The following is a 22,670-nucleotide window of genomic DNA, read 5'->3' as shown; positions in this document are numbered from 1 at the left end:
ACTATTTACGGAACCAGAATATGTTAACGTTTCCATTTACTAAGGAGAGAAGAAGAAAGCACAAAGTGAAAAACATGCAGCAAGTAGAGGTACACTGTTTATACCGTTTACCAAGTGTCCCTGGGATAAGGTTGATAGAATGCTCAATATGCAAAGTCTGGTATCACGCAAACATCTGTGTTGCAGTAGATGAACAGTACTTTTCTAGAGGTGTCAATTGGAGTTGTCCCCAGTGCTTGTCCACTACTAACTGATTGATCATAATACACTGTGATTAAGTAATGTAACCATTAACTGGTGTAGCTAATGGGTAAAACTAATTACTATAAGCTGTGTTACTGGTGATTTCATGTTTGATAATCATATTAGCTATTTAATGTGTAGCCACATAACTTTGCAGTTTCATTCATAAGAGCCTACTAAAACAAACCATTTAGCCGAAAATAATCTATTGATAGAATGACTGCAGACGCTTAGCTAAGTCAGCTAACTAGCTAAACTCAGTTTCAGCAGGGTGGCTGGCGATGGAGCTAGTGACTATAGCTACTTTGGTTGATTGGTGATTTATTGTTTACCCTCTAGGTAGCTAGACTAACATAAACCGTTCTTCGGATCCATACCAGAGCAGGAAAGGTCTATTCTATCATACTATGACCACCATTCCGTTCCGTAGTTTATACCTCAAAAGTTCTGTGGCTTTTGTTAAATTCCATTCCGTGGAATATGTCCTACCGACACATTCCTTGTAAAATATCTGCAGTGTGCTCCCTTTTTCTACAGAGAGGTGGTACTCTCATCTGTATAATTACTGATTCCCGTCGTCAGTTATCCTCAGATTTGCCACAGGGTGGTTTACAGATACCCTGCAAGCTTGAATTTAAGTGTGATGATGCAGATTTGATGTCAAAAATCAAGAAACTTGTAAGATCAATTCCACCAATTGATTTTGAATTGAAAAAAGCGGTACCCAAACGAAGAGTTCAATAGCTGCCTACAGCAAAGGACGAGCCCCCAGTGAAAAAGTGGAAACAGAAACAGGACACTCCAATGATTGGTTTAGACCAGCCCAACCTATCTGTCCGTGGTGTTGCAAAGGAAGATCCATGGGTAAGTTTTGATAGATCCACCCACCCTCACAACAGTTGACAAAGACATCATTTTAAAATGCTATCCTAAGTGTAATTTATGAATACATGTCTGTGCAGGTGAGCAATTGACTGATAAACACATTAAATGTGCCCAAAAGTTGGTGGGTAACAAGTACAAGAATGTCTATAGTCTGAAATTGACACTGACTCTATACAGGGTTCCAGTGAGACGTACCAAAAACTTTCTGCAAATTATGCATTGCAGAACAAACCACTGGATTGTAGCATCCACTATACTCAGCCATCCAAAAGTTACTGTGTACGATTTCCTGTAGATGCTAACACTACTGGTATTTTGAAGCAATTGTTTGGACCCAAAGTAGAGGTGATAGTAAACAATGACAGAAAGCAAGTTGGTGCTGAGGACTGTGGCCTATTTGCTATTGCCAGTTGCATTTGCTTGGCTGAAAAGTGCCTACCAGAAAATTATGACCAATCAAAGATGAGGCAGCATTTAGAGTGTACTGGAGACTTGAATTTCACTGTATTCCCCTGTGTGCTTAATGTTATTATTGTTATGTGTAAATTCTTTTAACTTATTCATTACGTAATATTATGAATTATCAATCATAATAACTTTAAACTACTAAGTTTATGGCATCTAAGATTCCTGCTTTTTAAAATCCGTTGACAGCGACTGTAGGTCTTTTCTCCACCAGAGATTATCCAATTAGCACTGGGGATTTTGATGACCTGTAATCCAACATCTACTTTGACTTGGCAAAGTGGGATAGTTTCTAGCTGCTTCTTTACTTCCTGGGCATACCACTGTTGGGATTTACTTTTAAGATGGTCTTTCATTAATTTGTTCACAAAAATATCCAAAGGTTGCAACTTTTCTGTGCAATTTGCTGGCAACTGGATTGGCACAATATTATGGCTTCTTAAAAGTGACAAAATCACATCAGTTGTTTGCCTTCGGAAGTTATCAAAAATGGCTGTTACAGGAAACGTCAAATCCAGTTCCAACTTCAGTCGTTTCTCACTGACAAAGGGCACGATAACCTTATCAATGTATTGTTTCACTGTGATCTCATTGGACCAGTGATTCTTGGAGTGCCACACATCCCAGTGATCCGGAAATACAACTTGTGGGTCACTTAGGTGTCTTCCCTTGGTAGAGCAACTGTGGAGGTAAGTATTCACCAGCTGCTGTTATGGCTAAAACTGCAGTCAGCTGTCTCTTGCCATCACTATGAACAATTGGGACAGTTTTTGCACCCTCTTTTTCCATTGTCCAGTCTCCACTTGGAACAATGGACAAGCCAGTCTGGTCCCAGTTTATTATGAGACTCTCTGGGATTTCATTTATTAGTACTTCTGCTGCTACATCAGCCAAGAAGATAAGATCTCTTTGCACTCATCAAATCGTGCCACTGAAATTTTTCCTGACGTTGAGCATTTCCTTTTAACAAATCCCATACATCGCAGCAATGACTGTGAACAGCTCTTTGTGATGTTGATGTGTCCACCATGTGAAGAAAGCTTAGCGGTAGGAAATGATTCTTTCTGCAGCCCCCATCACAATAGTTGTATTGACCACTCCATTAGCTGCTCTAAGGTTATTTATGAACTTCGCTGTTCTCCCAGGAGTACTGGCCTACCTCTAGGCTTGGCTTTCAGTTCAGTACTAACGATAGGTTCCTCCTTATGGTCTTCACCATCAGAACTCGCTTTACTTTCAGTGACTTGTACTCAAAAAGAGCAGCGAGCTATGATTGGGAAGTATGCTGCAGAGAATGGTGCCACCAATGCAGCAAAACACTATACCGCAGTTTGGGGAATTGAAATAAACAAGGTCTACAGCAAGGAAAAGTGTTTGAAGAAGCTAAAAGAGGAGATTTTGGAACAGCATAAAAAATGGTGAATTATACTGTCTGCAGTGCTGGGACTTCTCTGCTGCCATGCTGACAGCATCAGAAATTGACTTCTGAGCATCTTCGATGTCTCTCGGGACAAAATCGACAGGCTTGGGTGCGCTTCTCTTTTCACATATTTTAGCATCGCCATTTTGCACAAGCAAACACATGTTATTTCACGTTTGAAAGTATTAGAAGCTATGTACAGGGGGCATTCTGATTGGAGGTAAATTTGGACTGAGTTACCAACAAGGGACGTCTAAGATCAAGGTTTGGGTTGCAGTACTAGTGTTACAAAAATAATATTAGCGAAATTAAAATTTGGCGGTTTAGTGACAATTCGCCAAATTTAGTTTACTGCCAAATTTAATTGATATAGAATATAGGCTACTCTAATAGAGCAGTCATCAATGAGATTCCTACAGTGTAGTAAGGGTGGTTAAACTTCACTATCATGTTAGCTGGTAAGCCTCTATACATTGGCAGATGTGCATGATAAATTCCTATGTACATAAACGTTTATTCACTATAAATTTTAAAGTGCACACTATCAGTTTCAAGCTGTTAATATGTAAGAAATCGTTTTGAATCAATGATATTCAATAGGAATGGTCACTTGCAGTAAACCTGCACTTTATTTACAAAACAATTTTAAAATTGTTCTCAATTTTAAAATTGTTTTGGTGGACTATGTAATTTAACTTTTGCTCAGACAACACACTTTACAAAAGTCTCTCGTACACCATTATCACCATATCAGTGGTAATATTACAATGGTGGATGCAGGATGAGGCATTTGGGACAAACGCCCCCTCCTCTGTGGAAGAGTCATGCACACTTCTTTTGATTAAAATACTAAGCTTTTCAGGCCAAAATCAAGATATACTAAATGCCATTTATTGCAAACTCACCTGAAACCAAAGTAAAAACAAGTTGATGTTGTGCTACTTCTAAAAACCAGGCGCCACACAGCTAGCTAACTCATCTGGAATAACTATAGACAGTATATACTACTATGAATTAACCAACTATGTATTACTACTTTACAATAGGGTAGTTTGGGTTGTGCAATAATATAATTAGCTATTTCTCGTATTTTGTAATTCATGAAATATTCGTAATTCGTTCAATTACGTTGCTATGCAGTGCTAAGGAAGCGTTTGTTAAATAAACCGCTTTTACCAACATATTACGCACAAAACTATCTTCTAAACTGTTTTATAGTGTGACTAACGTGTTTTTTCCCACAAATTCTCTCGACAAAGCCTCAAAGCTGCTCTTCATTTTCGTTCGCGTACGTAAGGGATACGCCCCCTTTCAACTCGAAGCGATAGGCTATTCCTGGCAGTGTACGAGGCCTGCACCGTTGTTTTTCAGTTGCTAAATGCCTGAAAACCTCAAGGGGAAGGTAGTCTGAGGAAAGTCACCACACCCGTATTTCAGTCCGCCGAAAAGAAACCACCTCAGAGCAAAGTTCACCTGTGCAGAAGTTTAATACAGACTTCATTTCACTTTACTTCTTACATAAAAGCTGTTTTTACCGTTATTAAACGATTTTGCTCACGTGGGTGCGTACGGACAAACATAGGTAGATAGATAGGTACACACACACACTTTTATGAAAACAATTTCAGTAAACCGAAGGCCGGCTGTGGGCGTGCGCCTGGTTTAACAACTGCCAAACTGTCACCCAGCACATTCGTGCACACTAAGAGCCTCTAAAATAATTATCATGTTGATGGTGCTTAATTAAGACATAGCCTTTAAAACTGCTACAGGTGATTATATTTTGCTGCTTCAAATACACAGCAACTGACAAGAGAATCTGTTTATGCCCCTCCCCTTGCCAGTTCCTGAATCTGTCCCTGTAATAAGGTCTATTGACTGGTCCTAAAACAGATTAACACATATGCCCTTATAGAGGTTCGTATTAATAGTAGGGGGTTTCCATATAATACAATGGTTTGTACACTGTTAGCTTAGGTAGTTCCCACAACATTGTGCCACATGAACAGAACAATATCCAAAGTTCTACAACATGTGCTGCCAGGCAAATGATGTGAAATTACCTACATAATCAGCATAATTAATAAAGCCATATAAACAATATACATTGAATTTGACAATCCAAGGGGAATCAAAACAATTGCCAGTATATGCCATGTCACTTATCTGCTAGGGATGGTGGCAAGGGTATATTAATCCAACTTGAAGTCCTTTTGTACCCATATCACAAGGTATCGGTGCCACGCAATATAAAAGTTTGGACACAAGTGAATAAAACTTTGGTCATTTGAGCTAATGTCAGGTTTTCTAAATATTTAAAACTTTGTACTTTTCCATCCTTTACTAGTGAACTAATGAACAGCCTTTGACATTTCTTTACCTTTATATGTAGCTAAATATGAGCATTGAGCCCACATACCGTACATGATTGCATAGAATGTGAGATGTCACTACAAGTTTCCTTACACTTTTAATTCAACCAGGGTGACACCATAACTTACAACAAACTTACTAACACAACAGACTTTACCTAGAAATTTCGTAGAAACTTCATTTGCAATGACGCCAAGCTTTGCATCTAAAAGACCATTCACAAGTTTTCCTACAGAAACACGACTGCCTTCCCGCTGTTGCCACAGACTGAAGAGGCCGTGAATGCACTCCCGTAAGTTGAACGGGTTCTCATAACTAATAGAATCGATGTCCGTCCTCTCTAGACCCAGTTTCCGCGCTAATTCTTTCCAGTCAGTACCTATTTTCTCCGAAACAATGTCGATTGCTTCTTTCACTAAAGGAAAGTCATCATACAAAGTAAACTAACTCACACTCTTACATTTGCTTTTATCATCGCCGTCCATTCCGGTTGGATGCCCCGGGGGGAATGACATCGCTACAAACGCCCTTCAGCTGCCATACGCGCGAAACAATTAGAATACATGGCTCTTAGTGATGCGCACCACACGTCTTCTGAACCGCGTGGCAGGCAAATCATGGATAGTTCCACGTATTGGTAGAAGATACAACAGTGAAGTGCTTCAAATAAAACGTAAGTCATCTGTATAGACTACAATTAGCTGGTAATGTAGTTTCTCCAAAGGGGCGCTTGTAAGTCGATAAGCGCCTCTGAGCAAAGCCGAAAGGGTCTGCACATAAATCTATGGTCTGTAGAACCATAGATAATATTGGTAGAACAAGACCAGTTTAAGGGTGCAACTTGTGATACATAGTAATATGTTGGGGCAGAAATGTCTCCGCATAATGAGGTGGTATATAGCTATTACGTATTATGGAATTATGCACCTGTCATTGTCAAGCCCCACCCCCGGGGGGGATCCCCATACACCTACTGGGGATTTGACATCTACATCTTGCCCTACTCGATGGTGGCAGTTTGCTTAACTAAAAATTATTCTAGTAGAGAAATCAAATCCCCTATAAAAATGCCTCTTGAGGTGGGGCATAGTGAGGTTTTGACAAGCTTCTTAGCCCCAGTACTGGGGAATTTGACACTAGACTTTGTCAAATCCCCCACCCTATCCGAGGGGTGGGGCATGACATTAATAGGTACATTATGCCTTTATGATATATGAAGGGTATTTCACCAAAATTCATAGAGCTATACTATTCCATCTCTGTATATAGACGTCATGAGCTACAGAAGAAGAGGTAGTATGGTGATTACACTGGCAGAACCGTTTTCCGAATGTAATGCCATGACCTATAGCAGTACTGTTGTGAGGCTTTGCTGCACACTGCCATATTCTTTATTATAATTAGCTACAATGTTCATCCGGAGATGCTGATCCATCGCTCTCACAGTCATCACAGATCATCTGATGCTTCCGTGGACTTGTACCTTAATTTGATTTTTTATAAGTGGCTGTAGGGACTTTTAGTTGTCCCTTAATCATTTATTGTTTCAGTCGTGTCCAGCACAGTTGCCTCTTGTGCTGGGGATAGTGGGCAAGGAAATTTTATCTAGTCTGGAAATAAAAAATGAAGTACAACTTAGTTATGTTTGGAATCTACTTGAACTAGTCCCTATAATTACATAAATGATCTCTTAGTGATGTCTCCTTATATATAGACTATATTTCACTAACAGATATACAGTATATTCCTGTCCTTTCCAGACAATGATCCAGTATCAACATATAGTACTCCTTTGAGAAGAGTGCCAGGATTCAGTCGGACACGTTGTCACAAGCTGAGGTCATTACCAGACGAATATTACATCATTGCTCTGTTGGATGCATTCATAAGGCAAAATCAGGTGAGTAATTCCTGTGCATATAATTGCACACATAGATACTATCAAGACAGGCAGTAGTGTGTCGTACAGCCAAGAAAGCTGTTGCACCACACTGCACTGGAAAAAAAGAAACGCAATTTTCATACATGCGTACCTTGTAGCTTTACTGTTCCTTCTCCATAGCTATCTGCCAGGTAGGGTAGCCAATTCAATTGAATTCGCTCCAGCCATTCATGAGATATGGGCTGCCAAAGTTTTTTTTTTTTCTTCTTTCTTTTTTTTATGGGTCTATGGAACTTAGATTATTATTTTCGCACACTTGAAGCAAACACTTATAGATCTAGTTACCAATGAAACTTCTAGGACATTCTTTGTGCATTCTATTAGCGGTACTCAAAAATTGTCTGCTCTATTATTAACAAATACAGTACAATTATAACTTCTGTCTTCAATAATCATCATTGTTTATGTACATGTAGATAGGAAGAATTGTGGGGGAAAATAAATCTGGCTGGCTTTGAGGCCATATGGAGTACAAAATGAAATGAAACCAACACAAATACAGCCAAGCTGTGAAAAAGGTGCAGTGTATTGTAATTTATTAACATCATTGCAGCCATTTCTTGGCTGCTACCTTTGATATTGTAACTTTTTTCTACACCCTTTTTCACAGCTTAGCTGTTTTTGTGTGGATAGTAATAACACAGGATTGAAAGGACTCAATACTTCTCATAGTTTTGCAGATTTGCCTTTCAGTTGGTGAAGGGCTCAAAAGTTTTTTAAGTCTGGTTGTTTAGATGCCAACTTTATTTCCAAATGTACAGTTTAACAACCTCTCTGTAGCTTTCTCTGTAGCTTTCTCTGTAGCTTTCTCTGTAGCTTTCTCTGTAGCTTATCCAGTGGTTACCAGGCTGAAGTCACATAAATTGTGTTCCTGTTTTGGAAATTTCTAAGTATCCTCCTGACGACTGCTATAATTGTGTTGAAACTAAGTGAATCTGGAGTGGCTCAGTGTAGCACTTACAAATCTTGGCTTCATGTGGTTGAACCAGCTACTGGATACATGACAATTACCATCTTGTTATATATAGAACATAACAACCGAGATATTTAAAATGAAGACTGCCAGCACACAAAACAGAGCTTCTAATCTTGTGTTATTAGTATAGTATCAATGATAATATAGCCACATACCCTGTGTTCTATAGGTTGTTTTGGCGTCAGTTGTGTTCAATTCCTACAGACGCGAAGGACACCAATTTGATATCAGCGTCTATAACAGACTATTATTTGGATGGGTGACAACGGTATGTATCTCTCTGTCTATTAGTCAAAGACTGCTAATTGTTGGGACTTTTATCTCCATGTGAAACGTACCCCTATAATTGTGTGTACAGGCGTTTTCTTGTATTTACATCATAATCATTGAGTGTGACTATTTTATGCACTTTTAACAAATTCTAATATTGAAAGTGTTATGCATCATAGCATTGGCAGTGACTAAAAGCTGATATTTGAATGTTGGAAAAGCTTCAACAATACACTTTATTCATATTTTGTTAGAATCACCAGTGGCAAGCAGAGAACTTGTATAGTGGACTGTCTACTGATGGAGTTGAGGTTGATGCACAGACATATGCAGGTATGCTGTGGCTGTACAGCAAGAACAACTCTATCAAAATGTTCAAGAAGATACTGAAGGACATGGAGAAGAAGGTATGCCTGGTTTTCAGTACTCATTTTGAGGGTGACTGTTCAATTAGAGTATTTCGTTAGGAACTGTACGTTCTATTAGAGTAATTTTATCTCAGTACATTAAACACCAGAATTAATGTAAAGAGTTTATATACTGTGTTCTACAAACAGTTTGTTGAGACGTACTTCTATAACACCCAATCACATTTGGATTGTTGCTCCATCCATCAATACTGAATCCTGTCTAAATTCTTTGCTATGCCCCAAGATCACTTAAAACTACATAATTATCTACTTATTCTGATCTACTTATAATAAATGTGATGCAAAAAGGCACATACAAAATTGGACCTTATAAATTTTATGTAAAAGTTTCTATGAGTAAAGGCACAGTATTTGGCTACTTTTTGATATAAAGAGAAACTTGATCAGTACAAAGAATCAAGTAATATAACACGTTTTTGCTGCTGTGTTGGATTTGTCTTTTTGCACAAATCTGTTCACAATTGTTGACTGTATATTCAGTTGTGTGGTGTGTGTGTATATAAGAGTCTGTATGTCTGTGTATACATACATTCTCTCATAACGGTAAACAGTCATCCACTTTTATGTTCATTACGTTTCAGGACTTCAAGATCGAACATCTGTTCTATCAAGCTAGCCTTACAGCAGACCAAACTGAATGTATCTATGAGGTTAGTCCGTTGTTCCACTATTTTAACTCACCTTATTATCATGGTAGATGTTACTTCAAGTTATGGGAAAGAATTTTGTACCAGTTAAGCCACCAGAAATGGATCAATTGTCTTATCCTCCTTTAGTGAGAGAGTTTTATGGAGAGCGTGTTAGAAAATCCGATGCCATCAAGGTACGGATGTGTGTTTATGCATGCATATATTATATACACTGAATGTATAGGTAGTACTGTAAAACCTCACTCAGTGACCACCTCTCTTGGTAGTGGTAGGTCCCACCTTCAGCTAGTGTACTGTGTAGTGTGCTGTATATGTATAATTTTTTTAATTGTCATAGATAAACAAATATTTCTACTTTTATTTTCTAGGATCAGTCATGTTAGCGTAGAGGTGATCCTGGATTTGTTATTTATACGGGAAAGTTTTGTAGACAGCCATGTAACCATGAAATCTGTGATATTAATGTCCCTTGATGTACAATGTACAGTGGAACCTCAGTTATCCAGACCCCAATTATTCGGATTCTTGGTTAACTGAACTACAGAAATGACCAATCTGTTTGAGTAGCAACTGTTCTATTAGGGTAGTTGAAAGTACTAATATTAAAAAAAAAAATTCTTTATGTATTTTAGAACTATTAATACACAGTTTCATAGATTCAGACTTATGGACCACCCCTGGTCCCAAGGGGTTCAGATAACTGAGGTTCCACTGTACTCATTGCAGACCACCTCATTATTCAGACCATAGTTTTGTTTTGTAAGTGCTCTTTCACTGTATATCATTGTTGCTATGCACACCAGTGAATTACATCTAAAATATCTATTTCATGAAATGGGCTAAAAAAAAATCCCTGTCTTGCACTTTAGAATGATGGAAAAAGTTTGTTTTCTGAGAAGAAACTTGGTGAATTATTAGATAGACAGCTGAAAATGGAAAAGGAGGTTTGTATTTTATATGGCTAAGAGCTGTATGAGTACGTGAAATTATTAGGGAGGAGTATACATTGAGAATATAGCCACAGTTGATGAATCAGAAGATGATAGTGCCAATGTAAGTATACAGTGTATATCTGTGAGGACTTGTGGTACTGTAGACCCTCAGTTTTCCAACCCATACCCTCGTTCATCCAAAATTGGAAACAACTGTTCTATTAGAGTATTTTGAGTACAGGTGTATGTTCTATTAGAGTATTTCAACAGAGCTCTGTACATAAATGTAAGTGTGTTATTTAACAGTTATAAGAACACTATTTATTGTATTATATTGCGTGTATGTATGTATGTATGTAATGGGGGTGATGTTATGTGCGTGCGCATGCAATAGTCCCTAATAATGAGTTGTTGCTAAGGCGAATTAGAAGTTGCAGTGAAGTTACGAGAAACCTGGAGTGAATACATATGAGCAATTTAGTTATTCATGCAATTCACTTATTCATGCAATTCACTTATCCAAGCACTTTTTACTATTGCCTAGGAACCGTGGGGTTTGGATAACTGAGGGTCTAGGTCCTTTAGTTGTAACTTGCTTGTGTTACAGTGGAACCCCTTAAAATTAAATGCAAAATTTTAGACACTTTGATAATCAGTATACTTGTCCCATTTGTTAAGACCCCTGAAATTAGGACACAGACACTCGAGACTCAAATTGTATTACTTATCTAATAGCCATATTAGGTTGATACATATGTATGTGTAATGTACAACTAACTGAACATAGTCTATGAAGTTGATACCAATAGTTTGATATATGCTTCTGTCATATTCACAAGCAACCTAGCACTTGCTTCTTAGTTAGGTCATCCTCAAAATTTATTGAGGTGGTTGAAAGAGTGCTGTAGCTGAGTTACATGTTGTAAGTTTACAATTCACACCTTGGAAAATAAGTTACACCCATCCAACCCTGACAGTTTGGTATCAATACCAAGTATTCTTCAAACATGAAATGTTTAATGGCACATGAACATCTTTCTGTGCATGTCTAAAAGGAGTTAAACTTTACTGAAATGTTTCATGATTGTTTGCAGAGAACAATTGAAGAATTACAGTCTGAATGGAAGAAGGTTTTAGTTGAGAAGATTGAAAATGAGGTAGCATCATATTGGACAAAAATTTCTAAGATCACTTCGAATAAAGCTCATCATAGCTGTGAGTTGTAAATGTTGTCTCTGTTTAATGAATGATGGCTCCCTGTTGTGAAGGTCTCTACCATGTGAGAATAATTCCAAAACACTTACCATTTCTTGCCTTGTTGCCTCCAGAAGAATGGGCTACTATTGTTCTAGATGAAGTGAGTGTATGTGTGTGCGTGCGTGCGTGCGTGCGTGTGTGCATGCGTGTGTAATTCTACAAGGATACAGCATGTGGGAATAGCACATACTCCTCTCCAAATGTAATATTAACTAGTGAATTTAAAAATTGTTAATTTAGAAATGGAAGTAGGGATCAAGCGATAAAAACTACTGAAACAAGTGATTTGAATGATGGCAACTATTACAACATAGCTTTGTGGGGAAATCCTTACATTGGTATCTCACCACGTCACCATATATGTTCAATGCCAAAGTAGGGATTTCCCCACAAAGCTATGTTGTAATAGTTGCCATCATTCAAATCACTTGTTTCAGTAGTTTTTATCGCTTGATCCCTACTTCCATTTCTAAATTAACAATTTTTAAATTCACTAGTTTGTTAACTTTTTTTGGTATAGGTATATAGCTATTATTGATCTTTGGCACTGACTGCTCTATTAGAGTATCTCGATCTTGCTGCTTGCTTTATGCAAGCTGCTCATTTACTAAATTGAAAGGCATGCAGGGTTTCTATCTCCTGTTTTCTACAATTAGTTACAGCTAGACCATTAATAATGGGCGTGGTCCACTGATCGTTAAGTACGAGCGCGCGCTCTGATTGATAAGGGCGTGGCAGTGTGTTCTTACTTCACTAGGCTGTTTGATCGCTTTGCAAGTGTTGCTATACAGGCATCTACTTGCCCTTACAGTACGGAATCCGTTATTAGTTTTGTGGCGTCCGAATACGGCTGCTCTAAGGAAAGTGTCGATACGAATTATTAATGCCTCCGTGACTGGAAAAGAAGAAGACGATCCGTAATTGAAGATAAAAGGAAAGGCAAAGCGCAGAAGGCAGACACTCGTCGGAACCCGAAAAGGCACATCCCAGCAGCGAGTTAAATATTGTGGCAAAGAATGGTGATCCTTCGCTGCTTCGTTTGGCCTGTAGCCTTGCGAATGTGGTCAGGCAGGCAGGTAGGCTGGCAGGCAGACGAAAATTTCTGTTTTAGCGATTTTTTAGAAATAAAATTCCAGCACTTTTCTAGTCGTTTCCTGATATATATATAACGCTAGAAATAAAGTTAGAAACTTGAAGACTCTTTAGTAAAAGGTTTATTTGCTGTGTGAGATATTTCTAGGATGATTTTTGAGGGATCGAAATTTGAGGCGCGCACCAAATCCACCCGGATCCCTACTTAAACAGTACTATCGTACTGTTTGATAGTTGCTTTTCATGAGACTATTACAGTACATATTTATAATGCTCTGTTTGAAGAAAATTTTAGGTTAAAAATTATATATAGAGTAGAGGTGGCAACTGACTTTTCATATATACTATATTCACAGCATTGAATGGCTTGAGATTTGCCCTTTTTGCTAAATTTAAGTCCTCACTGAAATCCATTTTTCTACACAATATTATTATATAACTCTTGCTCACTTCTTGTCCACAGTTAGTACCACTGATGCAGCAGCCTGATGGCATCAGTGTCCAGTACTTGTGTTATAAGATGCAGAACCTGGCATGGAAGAAATATGCAATTGCTAGAAAGATTGAAACAGGAACCATTGACAAGGTTGGTGCCAATAAAACCATTTTACGTGTATTAAAAATGATGTCTTTGTTTATGTTGTTAAATTTATGGTATGTACGTAGTTGGGGAAGGGGAAGGATAAAAGGAAGTAGTTGCATATGTCAAGCTCTTGATTTACTGTTTTCCTGACCAAGTTGACAGAGTAGTTGTGTATTGTTTGCTTAGCATGTTCTTTAGCTTTTTTGTGAACTATATAGTACTATGGTTAATGGTGAGCGTTTAGTTTGTCAGGCACCAAAATTATTTCAATACATGTATACAGTAAGACAATCGTGTGAATTTAATCAGAATGCAGAGGGATAAATGGAGACATGGCTTTTCACTCCACCTCTTAGCTGAAGTGCTAATTCATCTGCACACCTGTTGTAAAACACATATCTTAATTTACTGACATGCCATGTGTATGATTTTTTTACGTGTTTTGTTCATTTGCACTTCAGATCAGTTTGATGTATTTGGAATACATAAAGTTTCTCAACAGTGAGGAGACATCATACACAATGTCCAGAGATTTCTGGTCCAACTGTGCTAGTTCTCACATCCTTAGTGGCTCTTTGGTAAGTCACTTTGAACTACTGTATGCACACGCATGCGTGCACGTCACATACGCACACACACACACACACACACACACACACACACACACACACACACACACACACACACACACACACACACACACACAAACAAACATTTTCTTTCATTGCAGTCAGTTGATGTTCCAGTTTGGACCGCCAAAGTAGCACACAATGTAAGCTGAGAGAACAAGAGTGCAGTGTACATGAAGTGTTATCCATCTGTGTTATGTTATGTGTTAGGTGTTTGGGACCCTCTTGTACTATGTTGTCAACTTATTATACCTGCAAGAAAAGTTAGCTAGATTTTTTCAAGTTGTTTGTTTTTAATGCATATGTTTACATAGTAATGCAGCTTTTCAGCATGTTTATGAAACAGTTGATACCTGCAAGATCAAAGGAGTTATAAAGGTAGTTTGTGGTCAGTGTGTAAATGGTTGATTATCAATGCTCTTGTAGCCTAACATAAACCTGGTCAACCTTATTAGGAAGTCTACAAAGAAAAATGTGGGTTTGTTAAATAGCAGTATGTATGTGTGTATGTGATACAACTTGAAGGAATAACTTTAGACTTACTTATAGCAAACAGTGACAAGCAGATTTTATTGTTGCTGGATGTGTTTTTAATTGTGTAGAAAGAGTCAATCAAGATGGACACTGAGAGTTTGCCAATGTTTGTACCCCCTCGACCCTGGGTGACTGTGAAAGATGGCTGTTACCTTGGCACCCCAGGTGTGGTACACTGAATTGTACATATCTTCCTCACTGTAGTACCTTCAATCCTGTGCACACTCTACACTCACAAACACACGTACACATTATCATACAATACTGTGTTAGTATGGACCGTGAAGGCTTGCAATTCTTGCTAAAGATTACAACCAAAAAAAATCAACCTCACCTTTTATTCACAATGACTTGTGGTATTGTGGAGTCACATGTAGTATAAACCATCATCAATCCAAGTAAGCGGATTGATTCTAGACAAATAATGTTCTCCATACTTAGGGTCATGCAGAATATAACCAAGAACTGAATGAAGTGACTACTTTGCTAACTACTGTAGTAATTAGTATAGAGCTCGTTGTCTAGTGCCGTTCTTTCATTTGGTATAGCAGTTTACTAATGATGAACTATAGAAAGTGTTTATGCCAAGGAGAACATCACCTGACATGTAAATTTAATCACGACATAAATAGCGATAAACCTAAAGTAGGTCCTTCAGGTGATGATCCCTATTGTACAACCTGCTAACTCCTATTTTTCCTTGTATTTGTACAGATAATGTGATGAGAGCTGACAAAGATGTATACCAGCATCAACTATTACTTCAAGAAACTAAAAATCCAAATCCGTTGTTGGATGCTCTCAATTACTTAGGCTCGTGTCCTTGGAAGATCAATGAAAAGGTGACACTCTCACCATGTTGTATACTAGCTGTACATTGTCCCTTCACAGATACTTGATTTACAACTTAAGCTATTCAACAGCAAAGACAATTATGAGGATCTTGAAATTCCCTATGAAATCAATGACCCACTACCTGATGTACCAAGGTACACTGTGTGTTTTACAGTAGTTTATGAAATAAATTTAATGTCAATTGATGTTCTGATGCCCAGCTATACATGCTTCAGCCTTCTTTTAATCCCGGGAGTTATTAAAATAGCTTGAAATCATGTGTAGCATCAGGAACACACCGAATCCTATGGTCCATAGGATCCATAGGATTTGACGTGCTCCTGGTAGCATATACGTAAAACATTAATGTTTGACTTCAAGCTGTTTTTGTTTCTGCAGCATTGATATAGAGTAAAAATGTCTTGTTTCCCCTTCTTAAAACATCTGAACTTCAAACTTTTAAACTTCTGAACCTATTTTGTTGATCCCAGTCTCTATTTTAATCACAGTCCTCTATTAATAATTTGTTCATCATTCAGGGATGCCAGTGTAGAAGAACGATATAAGGTTACTAATGAGAGACAGCAATTGCAGAAGAAACAAAGGGAAGCTCACTCCCTGTGGATGGATAAGCTTTATAAACTATCGTTAGCAAATCATGTTAGTTGCTATCCTGTAAACACATTGTAAACACTTTATCTGTTTTTATCCTTTTAGTTACGTCATGATATCTTCTGGCTGCCACATGATATTGACTTCAGAGGACGTGCTTATGCCATGCCTCCACACATCTCTCACCTGTGTTAGTTAATGTGTCTGTAAACATGATATATTGTATGGAGCAACTACATTTAAAATGACACCCTGAACTGCAGAGACCTTGATAATCAGGGCACACGTTTTCATGGTCACATTTTTATTGATGTTAGTAGTGTACACACATTTAGACCCCTAAAATCAGGCCACCTCACTATTAAGGACGTGGTCCCAAGGTCTCTATTATTGAGGTATGTAATAAGGTGTATTTCATTTCACAGCCAGTGACTCTAATCGAGCTCTGTTGTTGTTTGCTGTTGGTAAGCCACTTGGTGACAAGGGACTGGACTGGCTGAAGATTCACATGGTGAATTTACATGGAGAGAAGAAGAAGTAAAAGAATTAATTTATGTCTATATGGTGTATGGTTGACTCTTGTTTTGAGGCCATGTCAAGTTTGAAGTACTTTAGAACCAGTAGGTCCCGCTCAGCTGTTCATGATAAGATCATACTTCAGCTTTGGTCCCATTGGTTTTGCTATTTATTAATTTCACTTGTCTTATCATTTTTGTAGGTTGTCACTGCAAGGAAGGTTGGAGTTTGCCAATGAGATGCTTTCTGAAGTATTTGATTCAGCAGAAAAGCCACTTACAGTATGAGGGGACTTCCCATTGTGTTTTGAGAAATTGTTTTCTTGTTGCTAGGGTAACAAATGGTGGCAAACTAGTGATGAGCCATGGCAGATGTTAGCCTGTTGTATGGAAATTGTCAATGCCATACGCTCTGGTGATCCTGCCAGTTTTGTGTCACATCAACCTGTTCATCAGGTTAGCAGTACTGGCCAAACCAGTTCTTCCTGTATCATTATCGTAGGATGCAATACAGTGGAAATGAACACCAGTAATTTGGTTAACTGGACACATACCACCTTAAGTTTGCATATCACCATACCATATTTAGGGTATGACAATATACTTTAGCACTACACCTGTTATGACCTACTTGAGATTACCAAGCTAATGTGCACATAAAATTTGGCCTTTTCGTAATTTGGTGCATGAAGACGCAAACTATATATCATATTAATAGGGACTCAAACCAATTAAAATGTGACCCAATATTATCAACTATCTAGTTATATTGCAAAATCAATACCTGTGATACCAAATCTTGGAGTAGAGTATTGCCACTTGGTATCATGATACTGGGTAGTATTGATAGTACATTGCACAGCTCTAGTGTTCTATTAGAGTAGTTGAAAATACTGTTTGCACATAATAGACTGTTTGTTGTAAGGTGATTTTACACACAATTTCAGAGTTATGGACTTCAGTTACACATCTGAAGGTTTGGATAACGGATGTCCCACGTGTATCCTGAAAAGAGATTTAGCACAAATAAGGGTGATTTAAACTTTGAAAGGTTCAGAATTTAGCTGGCCCCCTTATTTCATCCCTACAAAAACAAGTGTCAGACATTTGATCATGTTTGTCAAGGTGTGTCTCTACACAGGATGGTAGTTGTAATGGACTCCAGCACTACGCAGCATTAGGACGTGACTCTCTTGGAGCAGAACAGGTTAATCCTGCTTATCCTGTATTCAGATACATTTGTGTAATTTCAAACAGGTTAACCTAACACCACAGGACATTCCAGCAGATCTGTACTCAACTGTGGCTAAAATGGTAACCTGTACTGTGTACTGTCACAAATTGTGTGCAAAGTGACCTTCCTTGTGTAGTGTTAATAAGGTCAGAAAAGTATGGCCAAATAGAGAAAAAAAATTTACTGTATGAGCCTTATCCACAATTATGTCACAACGCAAAAATGGCAAAAAGTGTGGGGCCTTTTGTACAGAGAGCCATTGGGAAGAAACCAAAAGCAGACCGTAGGACTACTCGAGAAGTACGAAAATGCGTGCCCCTACATAGTAAGATAGTTAATAAGCCTCACCAGAGTTTTCTCATGCTTTCTTCACGTGGAACATCTCGAAATGTTATCCCTTCCATACAAAGTATCCCACTTGGCCCCCACACTTTTTGCCATTTTTGCATTATTTTCGCGTTGTGACGTAATTGCAGATAAGGCTCATTACATTTACACAGTAGATTTATCTTTAAACTGTTTGTAATTCAATACTATGACAATTCATTTGCACAATTTCCTCTTGTATTCAGGTTGATAAAAGAAGAGCTAAGGACGCTGCTAAGGGTAAGGTAGAAGCTCAAATTCTGGAAGGAAAGATACACAGAAAGGTCAGCAAGTCTCACCATTACACTTCACACTACAACTAGCTCCTCTAGGTAGTGAAGCAGACAGTGATGACGGTGGTATATGGTGTGACGTGGGTAGGGGGAAGAGAACAGATAGGGGTAAGTGTGTTATATTGTGTACTACAATGGAACTCTTTAAAAAAGGGAACTGAGCATTTACCTCTTTATAAAGGGCAGGCTTAAGGTTTATGAGTATATCGTTTGTGGTGTTTTGCACTTCATACAAGTTCTATTTTATATATCCATAGCGACAATTGAAGGGGACCATCCCTGATGAAGATGTGTATGACTGTTCCAGTTATCTTGTTGGACTAGTTTTTGATAGTTTGGCTACAGCTTTCAAGAATGCTCGTCAGATTCAAGTATGTTTGTAAGTAAATAAGACACACAGTAACTAGTGTGTCATGTAGCCAGTGCAAGCACACAGCAAGTATCAAAATAGACTAACAAACTGTCATGTATCTGTAACTTGGTTACACCTGGACATATGTGTGTACAGTAAGAACTGTTTGTAGTGAAAGTTTTCTGGACATGATTTGTCCAAATTTGATCTAATTTCTCTGAAATATGGGTTTGGATTGTGGTGTGAGAGAACTTTTCAACTTTGTAATTATTAATATTCCTAATGATCAGTGCTGAGAAATACCAATTTAAATATTATTTTTATAGTTCACTTACTGATATGGGGCTGAATTTTCGCACATTCTTCAATAGTACTTAATTTTCAAGGGTGCCCACAATGTAGGGCCATAGAATTCAACAACTTACATTATATCCTACATAGCAGTCTCCACCATTTCAAACCAATGTTATATACATATTCCTGTGTGGGTGTGTGGGTGTGTGGGTGAGCAGGAATAAAAATGATGAATGGAAAAGGCTTAGTGGTTCAAAGAGTAAATCTATTTGTTAGCACTGATTGTGGAGTAAAGGACTAAGTTAACAGTTATTGTATGTATGTGATTGGGTACATACAAACTGGCACAAAGAGTTCGAGTGAATAAATGTTTGCCAACTTAAAGTTTGGTAGTACATGATTTATATGTTACATATTGTTTGTGTATGTAGTGAGTTACTGACTAATTGGTTTAGGACTGGCTATCAGAAAGTGCCCGGAAGATAGCGAAAGCTGGTCATCCAGTCCAATGGACCACTCCTATGGGATTACCAGTAATACAGCCATACCACAAGGACAAGCAGAAATATGTATGTACCACATTGTGTGTGTGTGTGTTGTAATAATATTATGTTTTTCCTTAATCAAAAATCTTTACTTACCCAGTGTACCCAGCTTGTTTATGTGCATTTACTGGGGGTAGCAAATGACAACTGTCCTTGTCTCACTAATGGTTACCCACTGTGAGACATGGTACAGTCTACAGCAGGGTACTAATCCTTTCCCAGGAGACTTTGACTGCATTGACTCATAACACCTGAGTAGTGCACAGGTGGTACAATGTTTCACTGGGTAGGAGAGATAACACCAGCTGTAGGATTTGCTTTTGTGCATCTATAGGCACATGGCTTACAGTGCTAGTAATAAATACACTACAGTAATCTCAAGATAACCTACTTTACATTTTCAATGTAGGAGAAGTCATTTATATATCCTGTGAACCAGAGTTGATAATATTAAATTTTGTGTCCACCTTGTTATAGAGGCCACATTGTTATAGAGGTCACATTGTTATAGAGGTCACATTGAGGTGTACTACACACTGTAGACTTAGTGTTGTTATAGTGGTAAAATAGATAGCCCATTAATACTGTGACATTTAATACACGATTTATTGCTGTTACGTAGGTGAAAACTAAGTTGCAGTTAATATACAGGAGTGAAATTGAGATAACCAAGTATGTAACTACTACAGATATCCTCAACCAGTTCACTGACATGTTCTTTATACAGCCCCCCTAGTGTCCGTCGACAAAAGATGGCTATGCCACCAAATTTTGTGCACTCGATTGACTCAACACACATGATGCTTACTGCTTTAAACTGTCAGAGGTATGTATGAAACACCATTTAAGTATATGTTCAGTGCTTGAGTAGTGCTTGTGAATACTAGCTGTCATTGTGATTGTGTTCTCTGTCTGTCAATAAACAGCATGCAGAGCGACAATGCATACAAGCATGCACGCATGCACACACGTAAGTGTTTGTGTGAGCATTTCTTACATAGTAAATATCACTAGTCAAGCCCCATTGCCTTCATTGTTTTTGTTCTTTTGATGACAGTTAAATTGTGTAAGCTGGCAACAAATTACTCACATTTATAAAGTCCAGTACAAATTTTAATAACTTAAAAATATAAATTTTGTGGTTTTTGCAGTATTTGTTTAAACCCTGTATGTTACAATAGTATTGTTTTGTCATAGGAGTGGCATATCTTTTGTTGCTGTTCACGATTGTTTTTGGACTCATGCTTGTAGTGTTGATGAAATGAATAAAGTGAGTGTGTGTTATGTTGTGTTGTTTGTTATGTTGTGAGTGTATGTGCTGTAGAGTTGTTGCTAAGTAGTTATTTTTTGGTATATTGTAAAAATATGGCAAGCAATTTGAAGTCACACATCCAAAAGATTTTCACCTAATTTGAGATACCCAATAGGTGTGCTAGATTGATATGTTATATAGACTCTGTAGTATGTGCTCGGCTACGCGTTGAGCTGAGTCCTCAAAAACAGTTAATAGCTCATGAATGGAGTCACATGAAATTTGGCTTATTTGCAGTACTGCTTAACCAGCTAAAAATATTTTGAAAGCAAATGTTTGACACTATATATTTCTGACCTATCAAAGCTTTCACCATGCATTTCCTATAAAGTCCCTGATCTGAATTTGTGGTGGAACACACCACACCTATACTGGACACCACTGAACATTTAAGTGGTTGAACATTTCTATTGAGAATGAAATCCAGTTTGTTTTTTTGGCTGTTATCTCAGGATGCACATATATTGTTAGCATTGTTGTTCAGTTCTGTAGAGAACAGTTTGTGGCGCTACACAGCTCACCCATTCTTGAGAATTTGGCTGAAGAATTTGAAGAAAATTTTGGACACTTAACGTACGTTCACGTTACAACAATGTACAGTGTACACGAGTAGTCTGTGCATGTGTATGTGTGCAGAGTCAGGGGACTTACTTGCGTTGGCCTTGCAAACCAACAAGAGGGTTTTACATAATGCATACACCATGCTTTGTGCGACGCGAACCAAGTCTCTGACTCAGTTCCCTGCGATTGTCTATGGCCTATCCACCCTCCTCTCACCTGGCCTAAATTTCAATAACTTAATAGATCATCCAGTGTCCCCGGCTAGGTGAGTTCTCTCCCCTAGCCTAAATTCAGCAGCCTGTTAATTGGTTATTCAGCGTTCCCTGGCTGGGTGAGTGTATACCTTCCATGGAGGGTTGGGGTGGAGATGATGGCCTCCAGACAAGCAAGAAGTATGTGTGTGAGCATGTGTGTAGTGTTTGCACTGTGTTGTGTAACCCACATAGATACAAGGAAGAGTCCAGCAAGAAATCTCCTACAGGACATCCTGGTGTCCTTCAGTGTTCATTCAAGGACAGTTTACCTGGAAAAGGTGATTGTGCACTATTGCAGCAATTACGTTTGATAGTAGGAACGTTTGGTGGATGAGTAGCATTTTTTGCCAAACTAAAACCCTTCACATGATTATTTTATAGCCAACAATTTCACCAGAGATTTTCCAAATTCGCCATGATTTCCTCATACCAAACTGTCCTGTTGTGTTGAATAAAAATGTATCTATAGCACAGCGAAATCTTATGAATGGAGCCGTCTATAGAGCTAAAAAAATATGGCCACAATAATGATTAATGAGGTCATAATGAGTACACCTTAGCTTGTTGGGACTTACTAAATGAGGCAATTATGATGATGTAGGGCTACACTGTATCTGTATGGGGTGGACACTAACCTGTTACTGCAAATTATATTTGGTCTTTTCTTACAGGTGATTTTGATTTAAAGGAGGTGATGAAGTCTGTATATTTCTTTAGTTGACCACCAAAGTGATTTTATCCTTCAAAATTTGATCAATAATTGCATTTTTACGAATCGTCTATTTTATTCAGAATTCATTACATATTCAAATCTAA

The 22,670-nt window shown here is 38.1% G+C and overlaps 2 protein-coding genes across 5 annotated transcripts in view; one reads left to right on the top strand and one right to left on the bottom strand.

The window, feature by feature from the left end:
• LOC136267348 (uncharacterized) overlaps positions 1-5,984 on the bottom strand; it is a 12,757-nt gene extending 6,773 nt beyond the window's left edge. Inside the window, exons 1-2 of the mRNA XM_066062457.1 lie at positions 5,847-5,984; positions 5,544-5,801 (exon numbers count right to left, since the gene is read on the bottom strand). Of these exons, the coding sequence (XP_065918529.1) occupies positions 5,544-5,801; positions 5,847-5,901 (313 nt within the window). The 5' untranslated portion in view covers positions 5,902-5,984. The remainder of the gene's footprint in view (positions 1-5,543; positions 5,802-5,846) is intronic.
• LOC136267346 (DNA-directed RNA polymerase, mitochondrial-like) lies at positions 5,946-22,670 on the top strand. Of its 4 annotated transcripts, none has more exons than XM_066062451.1 (36): positions 5,946-6,059; positions 7,147-7,286; positions 8,474-8,572; positions 8,829-8,981; positions 9,587-9,655; positions 9,703-9,828; positions 10,525-10,599; positions 10,649-10,708; positions 11,682-11,802; positions 11,856-11,944; positions 13,400-13,522; positions 13,981-14,097; positions 14,250-14,291; positions 14,359-14,411; positions 14,463-14,526; positions 14,575-14,622; positions 14,751-14,847; positions 15,397-15,524; positions 15,574-15,671; positions 16,056-16,176; positions 16,234-16,318; positions 16,554-16,665; positions 16,847-16,925; positions 16,977-17,099; positions 17,785-17,850; positions 17,901-17,957; positions 18,450-18,527; positions 18,576-18,644; positions 18,794-18,907; positions 19,638-19,751; positions 20,350-20,399; positions 20,455-20,553; positions 20,925-20,997; positions 21,524-21,612; positions 22,047-22,132; positions 22,526-22,670. In XM_066062451.1, the coding sequence occupies exons 1-36, from the start codon at positions 5,963-5,965 to the stop codon at positions 22,573-22,575; spliced, it is 3,264 nt and encodes a 1,087-aa protein (XP_065918523.1). In that variant the 5' UTR covers positions 5,946-5,962; the 3' UTR covers positions 22,576-22,670. The 4 variants fall into 4 exon arrangements, with proteins under 4 accessions (XP_065918523.1, XP_065918525.1, XP_065918524.1 ...); XM_066062452.1 differs by lacking the exon at positions 5,946-6,059 and adding an exon at positions 7,745-7,846 and having other exon boundaries at positions 7,157-7,286; XM_066062454.1 differs by lacking the exons at positions 5,946-6,059; positions 7,147-7,286; positions 8,474-8,572; ... (1 more) ...; positions 9,587-9,655; positions 9,703-9,828 and adding an exon at positions 9,919-10,414.

This window comes from Dysidea avara, chromosome 9 (genome assembly GCF_963678975.1).
Source record: "Dysidea avara chromosome 9, odDysAvar1.4, whole genome shotgun sequence".
Classification (NCBI taxonomy): domain Eukaryota; kingdom Metazoa; phylum Porifera; class Demospongiae; order Dictyoceratida; family Dysideidae; genus Dysidea; species Dysidea avara.
This window is presented reverse-complemented; position numbering and strand designations above follow the sequence as displayed.

What these genes read in the sequence shown, in the direction of transcription:
- LOC136267346 (XM_066062451.1), top strand. Translation starts at nt 5,963, where the DNA reads ATGCGCACCACACGTCTTCTGAACCGCGTGGCAGGCAAATCATGGATA. An exon ending in TGAAGTGCTTCAAATAAAAC is followed by an intron (nt 6,060 to 7,146) that starts GTAAGTCATCTG and finishes TGTCCTTTCCAG; the next exon opens with ACAATGATCCAGTATCAACA. An exon ending in AGATCAAAGGAGTTATAAAG is followed by an intron (nt 14,527 to 14,574) that starts GTAGTTTGTGGT and finishes ATGCTCTTGTAG; the next exon opens with CCTAACATAAACCTGGTCAA.